Raw genomic sequence first — 9,643 nt, 5'->3', positions numbered from 1 at the left:
GCTTACCCATAGAATAGTGAGTTGAGGCCAAAGTCTTGATCCTTATCTTTAAGTCGTTCAGTGGCTAAAAGATGTCCTAAAGCTCCAAAATGAAGACTGTGATTGACAAGTGGACAGACCTAGTCTGTCTGTCTGTCTCTAATCATTTCTTCATCGCACATCAAAATGGTATGTGTGAGGTGTAAAGATATTATAAAGTTAAGCAAACAGATTCTATGAAGTCAGTTTTTAATCTTTCTAAAAGTTCTCTTTCTTCCTCTCTTTGCAGAGTGGCTCCTGGAAGGACATGGCCAATCAAACCACTGTGAGTGAATTCTTTCTCATGGGAGTCTCCAAGAATCGGAAGCTGCAGATTTTACACTTTATGGTCTTTCTGGCTATTTACCTAGCTGCCCTCATGGGGAATCTTCTCATCATCACAACCATAAGTCTTGACTACCACCTGCACACCCCCATGTACTTCTTCCTGAAAAACCTATCCTTCTTGGATATTTGCTTCATTTCAGTCACCATCCCCAAGTCCTTCATCAACTCCCTCATGAACAGCCAGGCTATTTCTTTCCAAGGATGTGTATCTCAGTTGTTTTTCTTTCTTTCATTCATAGAGACAGAGCTTGTGTTCCTCACCATTATGGCTTATGACCGTTACATTGCCATCTGCAATCCTCTGCATTATACAGTAATTGTGAACAAGACAGCGTGCTGTAAGCTAGCATGTGGCGCATGGCTGGGTGGTGGTGTCTATTCTGCTTTGAACACTGCTAGCACATTTTCACTACCCTTCTGTGGGTCCCTTATCAACCAGTTCTTCTGCGATATTCCCCCATTACTGAAACTGTCTTGCTCTCATCCTCACATCGGTGAGACTGTCCTGATTGCATTTGGTATATGTGAAGCTTTATGCTGCTTTGCTTTCATAACTGTGTCTTATATTCACATTTTCTCTGCTGTGCTAAAAATCCCTTCAGTGGAGAGGCGTCTCAAAGCTTTCTCCACCTGCCTGCCTCACCTCACAGTTGTCATGTTATTCCTTGGTACTAGCATCTTTTCATACATGATGCCAACTTCTGACTCTGCATTCAAACAGTACCTGGTGGCTGTGTTTTATTCTGTGATGCCCCCGCTGATTAATCCCATCATCTATAGCTTGAGAAACCAGGAGATAAAAATGGCTCTTGGAAGAGTTTTAAGGAAGATTCTCCTTCAGAGGAAAGCAATGGGCATCCCTTTCTGAGGACATTTCATTCTGCCAGGCAGGCAGCATGGCCTAGTAACCAGAACACCGGTAGGGGAGTCAGCAAACCTGGGTTCTATCCCTGGCTCTCTTGGTGGATGACCCTGTGCCTCTGTTTCCCCATCTTTAAAATGGAAATAATGATACTGAGCTTCTCTACAAAGTGTTTTGAGAGCCATCAGTGAAAAATGCTGCATCAGAGCAAGATCTTATTATTATCATCCATCCTCCCATTTTCTGTTTCTCTCCTGGCTTTCTTTTAATGTTATGGATAAGATATCAGAACTCTGTAAACTCCCCAGTGGGGAAAATGTAACAGGGATGAGACCAAACAATAAACACAACAAAAGGATGGTTTCAGAGTAACAGCCGTGTTAGTCTGTATTCGTAAAAAGAAAAGGAGTACTTGTGGCACCTTAGAGACTAACCAGTTTATTTGAGCATGAGCTTTCGTGAGCTACAGCTCACTTCATCGGATGCATAGCATATCCGATGAAGTGAGCTGTAGCTCACGAAAGCTCATGCTCAAATAAACTGGTTAGTCTCTAAGGTGCCACAAGTACTCCTTTTCTTTTTAACAAAAGGATGGGAAATGGTAAAGATCTAAACTGCCACCAGCAGAAGTGGAGACCATTTCATTGTATAAATGCAACAGGAACCACCAGAGTGGTGAATTTGCGCCTAACGCCTATCAGTGTATGAAATATTTCACCAGATACTTGCGAACTCCGGGGAATGCAGCTTTCATCGGTACGGCTGACTTGTTCTCTGTGAACTCTAGCTTCACATGCAGATAAATCCTTATTCCCAGCTACAGACCTCTTGTGCTGAGTAGGGTGAAGGCTATTAAGGAGACACACACACACACACACATGCACTGGGATCTCTAATGCAGCCTCTACTTTTGCCCTTAATGTTAAAATAAAGGTTAACACTCTGTAAGCGGCTGCTCACTGTTTATAAGGTGGACCTACTGGTCTTTATTGAGCCAAATACTTATGTATTTATTCACATCACTCCAAACTGCAGTAAGCGTGTAATCTGACCTGAGTAGAACAATAACACACCCTGGACCTGTGTAGATATCGGTTTATTTAATGGGTCTCTCTCTTTCTAAGTATTCCTGTGCCCCTCATAACCCTCCTCACACACACCCATGTCCCTATAGTCTGGCTCACCACACCAGACTAGCTTGTGCCTCTGTTCCCCTATAGCTCCACTCACAACCCCATATTCTCCTGTAATATGACTCATCACCCACATATCTCCCTATAGTCCAGATAATCATTCCTCATGCCCGCTCACCTCTCAGCTCCCCTGCCCTTAAATCTTTCTCCACATAGCTCCACTCATTGCCTCTGAACCCCCCAGTTCCCTCTGCCTCCCCGTAGCCCCATTCCCTCATATATCCCCACCCCTTTGCACCCATTGCCCCCCACGTTCCTTCCAATTCTCAATCACAGTCCTCATTGTGCAGCTTTAGGACATCTTTTAGCCACTGAACAACTTGAAGATAAGGACCAAGACCTCGGCCTTGACTCACTATTCTATGGGTAAGCAAATTGGGCCATGTCCTTTCCCTTTGGTTCTTGAGTCCAGCAACCCAAAAATCCCCCAAAGTCCCTGGTCAGTGCAGCCCCAGAGTTCAAAAGTTTATCTGCAGAGTTTTACCTCCCAGTCTGGGTGGAAATGGGGCGGGGCACCTTACATGTTAAGGGGCACCTTACACGGTCAGAAGCCGACTGCCCCAACTCTCCATGGGGTTCTGCTGCAGCCTTCACTGCAAGCCGCTCCACTCCACCAGCCATCCCACAAGCCACTCCGCTTCGCTCTACTAGCCATCCCATGAACTGCTCTGCTCTGCCAGCCATTCCACAATATATCTTTAGCCCCCCCCCCCACTACTTAACACAGCACTCAGTGATTTCAGCTCTTAGTAATTTTAGCTCTTTAGTAATTTCAGCTTATAGTAGGGGAGCCTCAGTGCTGGCCTACAGTGAATTCAGCTCAGCAGCCTGTATTTAGGCTCCTAATAGAATCAAAATTAGCTCTGCTATTCCACAGCGATGAGGTGAGGTTTTGGGCCCTCAAAACAGGCCCACACCACCTGGTACAAGTGCCTGCACCCCCAAACCCTCTCAATTCAATGAGTGTTGGAACTCATGTCCCTTGCCTAGCGAGTGTTACTTTGTTGATGGTGAGTCCCTCTGTCATAAAACAGTTCCACTGTCCTTGATTCACATAATCAGGGTAACAACACTTTATTCTTCCTGCCCCAATAACAGAGAAACTGGGGATCCCACAGCAGCCCAAGTGACCATTTGGGCAGCTATGGCCTCATTCTAGGTGGGGTGGGTGTGCCTATGCAAGATCAGCTCCCGAAGTTCTTTTCCACAGCTCGCCACAATTCACCACCAGATGTAAGGGTAGAGCTCATCCTGACTCTGCTTATATACACATTGATACAAACAAGTTATGTTTTACACTCCAGACGTTAGTTACCACCCTTGTCCTTGTACCTGCTAGTTCGAACAAAATATCCACACCCATTATCCTGTCATTCCCTCCTTTTCTTACGAGGGGTCAATGTGTTCTTGTACCATCTCTTAAGAATGTGTTTACATAGTTACTTGAGAGATCTGTGTGTTTTTGTACCAGGCTCTCTGGTCAGGAATGGTTAGCTGGCACCTGATGCATTGCTATTTTGCCAAAGCCAGGCCTACTCTGGTTCCCAGCCTTTGATACTCATGCATAGGGCTTCAGCAAGGCCTACAGCCACCAGCATCCATTATACATTGTGTCTCCTTATCTTTGGTGTCATCTTACGATCAGTATAAACCTCTCTTTACCATCTGTTACTGTTCTCTGCTATTTCATTTACTGATTAATTTACACGACTTTCTAAATAAAGCAATTTTTTTGGAATTCACCATGTGTTTTTTGTTCTCTGTTCTGTGAGATGAGCTGATGAGTTGACTATTATTGATTTTGTTTTGTTTTATTTTATGTTTTGTTACTACTGGAGGAGACCAAACATTTTGAAACAGAAAAAAAATCCTAAAAAATAGTCTTTTATAAATTGTGTGTGTGTGTGTAAAAAGTTGTGGACATTTTAATTTTTTAGGAGGTTTTTTTTTTGCAATTATTTGTATGATATAAAAATTTATTGAAATAGTTTATTTTTTATTTACCTGAGCAGGTTCAGTAAATGAAAAATTGTGCTAAGCATTTTGAGAATTATTTTGAATACAATTTCACTTAAATATTGTAAAAAAGCCAACCATTATTAGCAATTCAGTACAATGTTTAATCAAAAAAGACAAAAATAGGACCATTTCAATGTTCAAACTGAAAACAATGTCTAGATTTTTATTGTATATTGTTGTAAATTTTATTTTTTCCTGTTTTCTCCAATACTACTGAACATAGATGGGAAAACACAAAGGAGAGAACTTTAGCCCCCTGTCATAAATATAAAGGGAAGGGTAAACACCTTTAAAATTCCTCCTGGCCAGAGGAAAAACCCTTTCACCTGTAAAGGGTTAAGAAGCTAGGATAACCTTACTGGCACCCGACCAAAATGACGAATGAGGAGACAAGATACTTTTGAAGCTGGAAGTGGGGGTGGGGAGAAACAAAGGTTCTCTCTGTCTGTATGATGCTTTTGCCGGGAACAGAAAAGGAATGGAGTCTTACAACTTAGTAAGTAATCTAGTTAGATATGCGTTAGATTCTGTTTTGTTTAAATGGCTGATAAAATAAGCTGTGCTGAATGGAATGTATACTCCTGTTTGTGTCTTTTTGTAGCTTAAGGTTTTGCCTAGAGGGATTCTCTATGTTTTGAATCTGATTACCCTGTAAGGTATTTATTTTCCTGATTTTACAGAGGTGATCCTTTTACTTTTTCTTCAAATAAAATTCTTCTTTTAAGAACCTGATTGCTTTTTCATTGTTCTTAAGATCCAAGGGTTTGGGTTTGTGTTCACCTATGCAAATTGGTGAGGATTTTTATCAAGCCTTCCCCGGGAAAGGGGGTGTAGGTTTTGGGGAAGATTTTTTGGGGGGGGGGAGACGTTTCCAAGCGGGCTCTTTCCCGGTTATATATTTGTTAGACACTTGGTGGTGTTAGCAAAAAAGTCCAAGGGCAAAAGGAAAAATAGTTTGTACTTTGGGGAAGTTTTAACCTCAGCTAGTAAAAATAAGCTTAGGCATTTTCATGCAGGTCCCCACATCTGTACCCTAGAGTTCAGAGTGGGGAAGGAACCTTGACACCCCCAGATAATATTGAGAAGCCTCTGGGAGGGGGAATTTGCCCCTTTCATTGCAAACACAATTTCCCCATGAAAACTTTTCTCAGAGCCCCCTTCACATCCTTGTTCCTCAGGGTGTAGATCAGTGGATTCATCATGGGGGTTACTATGCTGTAAAGCACCGAGATCAGTCTGTCATTGTCCAGCGAGTAGCTGGAGATGGGCCGGATGTAGGTGAAGATGGAGCTTCCGTAGTATAGCAGGACGATGGTCAGGTGGGATGCACAGGTGGAGAAAGTTTTGAGTCTCCCCTCTGTGGAGCGTATCTTCAGGATGGTGGAGATGATGTAGACATAAGACAGGACTATGCACAGGAATGGAGTCCACCCAATGAAGACCCCGATGGCGAGCAGGATGATCTCATTGAGGGAGGTGTCCCCACAGGAGAGTTTGAGGAGGGGTGGGATGTCACAGAAGAAGTAGTTGAGCTGGTTGGCCCCGCAGAAAGGCAGCTGAAAGGTGAACAATGTGTGCACCACAGAGTTGAGGAAGCCACTGGCCCAGCAGGCACCAGCTAGCTTGAGGCAGAAGGCTTTCCTCATGATGAGGAAGTAGTGCAAGGGGTTGCATATCGCCACATAGCGGTCATAAGCCATCACAGCCAGGAGGATGCACTCCGTGCCCACAAAGGAGAGGAAAAAATAGAGCTGCACAATGCAGCCTGCATAGCTGATCCTCTTCCTTTCTGCCAACAGGTGCACCAACATCTGGGGGACATTGGTGGTGGTGTAGCAGATGTCCAGGAAAGAGAGGTTCCCCAGGAAGAAGTACATGGGGATCCGGAGCTGGGGATCTGCGCAGACGATCATGATGATGGAGATGTTCCCCACCAGAGTGCAGAGGTAGGTGACCAAGAAGACGCTAAAGAGCAAGAACTGCAGCTGCTGGAGGTTGGAGAACCCCATGATGATGAATTCGGTTGGGGCAGTTTCATTTGCCATTTCTTCAGAGCTGAGAAGGATGACTCTAAAGAGAATAAATGTAAGGAATGAGGCTGAGGTTTTCAAAGCCACCTAAAGGATTTGGATACCCAGTCTGCATGACAGTTTATGGGAACTGGGCACCTAAATCCCTTCTGTGGCTTTTGGAAATCTCAGATTTAGGTTGTTTGTGAACTAGAACAGAAAATTTTAGGGGATAATTTCAGCTTAAATTTTGCAATATAAAGGCAAGAAAATGTACCTGTGTGTCTCTTCATGTGTGTGTTTGTGTTTGATTGCATGATTGTGTTTGTGGTTCTGTATGTGTGTGTGTGTCTGTGAGAGTTTTATTGTGTATATTGTGACAAAGCTCTGTCCTTGCCTCCATGGGTCCCGAGTTTCCTGGCGGATTTCGCTAGCCTCAGAGGCTCACTGTGACCCTCCATGTAACCCTTCTCTCTCTAGAGACAAAGATCACAGTCTACTGAGCCATTTTCATCATAAGCCAGCGAGGGAGGTGAGGAGAAGTTATCCTTCCTTGCACAGTCTCTGTTGTCTCCCAGTCTCAGTGACTAATCTGGGGGCAAAGGTGGGGTGGGGGGAACCCGGGCCCACCCTCTACTCCGGGCTCCAGGTCAGGGACCCTAATAGTATCAGCTATGGTAGATGACCTTTTAGAAACATGACATGTACAATTCCCTGGGCTACTTCCCCCACAGCAGCCCTCACTTCCTCAAGCTCCACTTCACCCTTACCTCAGGGCCTCTTTCCTTGTGTCCGATATGGTGTGTACTACTCAATCTCTCCAACAGCGCAACTTCCTCCCACAGCTCCTGACATGCACACCCACCTGAGTAACTGGGAGGCTTTTAACTAGTTTCAGCCAGCCCCTGATTGGCTTCAGGTGTCCCAATCCACCTAGCATTCTCCCTGCCTTCTGGAAAGTTCTTAATTGTCCCCAGGTGTCTTAATTGACCTGGAGCAGCTTCCATTTCACTTATCCTGGTACCAGGGATTTGTTTAGCCTGGAGCTAATATATCTATCTCCCACTACTTTTCTATAGCCATCGGGCCTTGCCCCGTCACATACCCCCCTACCGTCCCCGCTCAACACCATAGAGTTGGGCAACTTGGGACCCCAGGCAGTATGCTCGTGACAGACCATCAGCGTTGCCATGGTGGCATCCAGCCCTGTGCCGTATGCGGAACTGGAATGGTTGGAGGGATAAGAACCACCTGGTGACCCTTGCATTCTTTTCCTTATTCCGCTGCATCCACTGGAGGGGTGCATGGTCCGTCAAAAGAGTAAATCGCCTGCCTAAGAGGTAATAACGCAGTGTCTCCATAGCCCATTTGACAGCAAGGCATTCTCTCTCGACTACTGCATATTTCTGTTCTCTTGGGAGAAGCCTTCTGCTTAGGTAGAGGATCGGGTGTTCCTTTTCTCCCACCATTTGCGACAGAACTGCCCCCAACCCCACCTCGGAAGCGTCTGTTTGTAAAATAAATTCCCTGTTAAAGTCCGGAGGTATGAGTACGGGGTCATTACAGAGGGCTGTCCGAAGGTCTGTGAATGCCCCCTCTGCTGCGTTGGTCCACTTTACCATGTCTGGACCTCGGGCCTTCACCAGGTCCATTAGGGGACTTACCCTAGTGGCGAAGTGGGGAATAAAACTTCGGTAGTAGCCTACCACACCTAGGAATGCACGGACCTGCTTCTTTCAGGTCGGCCGGGGCCAGTTTTGAATTGCCTCTAGCTATTCATTTGGGGCTTCACTATGCCCCTTCCCACAATATATCCCAGGTACCTAGCCTCTGCTAGCCCTATGGCGCATTTAGTGGGATTAGCAGTGAGGCCAGCCCGCCTTAAGGTGTGCAGTACTGCCTCAACTTTCTCCAAGTGGGTTCCCCAGTCTGGTGTATGGATGATGATATCATCTAGGTATGCAGCTGCATAACTAGTATGGGGGCGCAGCAGCTTATCCATGAGGCGCTGAAATGTGGCTAGGGCCCCATGTAGCCCAAAAGGGAGGATGGTGTACTGGAATAACCCATCCAGGGTGGAGAATGCTGTCTTTTCTTTAGCTTCTTTGGTCAGAGGAATCTGCCAGTACCCTTTTGTCAAATCCAGTGTAGTCAAGAATCGGGCACTACCCAGTCAGTCAACCAGTTCGTCGATGCGTGGTATGGGGTATGCATCAAACTGGGATATTTCATTCGGTCGGCGAAAGTCATTACAGAATCTCATGGTACCATCAGGTTTAGGCACTAGAACAATTGGACTGGACCACTGACTGTAAGGTTCTTCAATAACCCCTAATTCTAACATTTTCTTTACTTTGTCCTTGATTTCTTCTCTTTTGGCTGCTGGGATTCGGTGGGGTCTCAATGTTACCTTGGCTCCGGGGATCGTGCGGATATGGTGATAGGTCTCAGTCGTCCGCTCTGGTTTTGTAGAGAACACATCTCAGTTGTGATTAATCATGTTGGCTGCCTCGATCTTTTGGATTGGCGTCGAGTTGGATGATATCCTCACTTGCTCGTGTAAATTATCCTCCTGGGGAAGGGTCTCCTGCATGACTAAGCATGCCTCTCGATCGTGCCAAGGTTTTAGAAGATTGATGTGGTAAATTTGCTCCGATTTCCAGCGGCCTGACTGCCTCACCTTATAGTTCACCTCTCCCATGGCTTCAATTATTTCGTAGGGTCCCTGCCACAGGGCCAACAGTTTACTTTCTGCTGTGGGCACCAGTACCATCACCCGATCCCCTGGTTGGAACCGTCGAAGCTTCGCTTGGTGGTTATAATGGGTTCGTTGGGTCTCCTGTGCTCTCTCCAAGTGTTCCTGTACAAAGGGGGGTAACTCGGTCTATCAGATCTCTCATCTGCAGTACATGCTCGACTATGTTCCTTCTGGGATTTGGCTCCTTTTCCCAGGCTTCTCTGGCTATATCCAATATGCCCCGAGGGTGGCGCCCATATAGTAGTTCGAATGGAGAGAAACCCGTGGAGGCTTGCGGAACCTCCCAGATGGCGAACATGAGGTAAGGCAATAGGGTATCCCAATCTTTCCCATCCCGGCTCACCACTTTCCTGATCATGGCCTTGAGGGTCCTATTGAACCTTTCCACAAGGCCATCTGTCTGTGGGTGGTATACGGAGGTCCGTAGGGCTTGTAC

General features: G+C 45.8%; 2 protein-coding genes across 2 annotated transcripts; one reads left to right on the top strand and one right to left on the bottom strand.

Annotated features, from left to right (window-relative positions):
- The first annotated feature begins 286 nt into the window (after positions 1 to 286).
- LOC102932936 (olfactory receptor 14A16) lies at positions 287 to 1,234 on the top strand. Its single transcript, XM_007053555.2, has one exon. It carries the CDS (start codon positions 287 to 289, stop codon positions 1,232 to 1,234), a length of 948 nt encoding a protein of 315 aa, XP_007053617.2.
- Positions 1,235 to 5,552: 4,318 nt separating this feature from the next.
- Positions 5,553 to 6,515, bottom strand: LOC102933165 (olfactory receptor 5V1). The gene has a single exon (XM_007053556.2). The coding sequence runs from the start codon at positions 6,483 to 6,485 to the stop codon at positions 5,553 to 5,555; it is 933 nt and encodes a 310-aa protein (XP_007053618.1). The 5' UTR covers positions 6,486 to 6,515.
- Between the last annotated feature and the right edge of the window lie 3,128 nt (positions 6,516 to 9,643).

This window comes from Chelonia mydas, chromosome 14 (assembly GCF_015237465.2).
Source record: "Chelonia mydas isolate rCheMyd1 chromosome 14, rCheMyd1.pri.v2, whole genome shotgun sequence".
Taxonomy (NCBI): domain Eukaryota; kingdom Metazoa; phylum Chordata; order Testudines; family Cheloniidae; genus Chelonia; species Chelonia mydas.
The sequence above is the reverse complement of the archived record's forward strand: the minus strand, read 5'-3'. Positions and strand labels throughout refer to the sequence as shown.

What these genes read in the sequence shown, in the direction of transcription:
- LOC102932936 (XM_007053555.2), top strand. Translation starts at nt 287, where the DNA reads ATGGCCAATCAAACCACTGTGAGTGAATTCTTTCTCATGGGAGTCTCC.
- LOC102933165 (XM_007053556.2), bottom strand. Translation starts at nt 6,485, where the DNA reads ATGGCAAATGAAACTGCCCCAACCGAATTCATCATCATGGGGTTCTCC.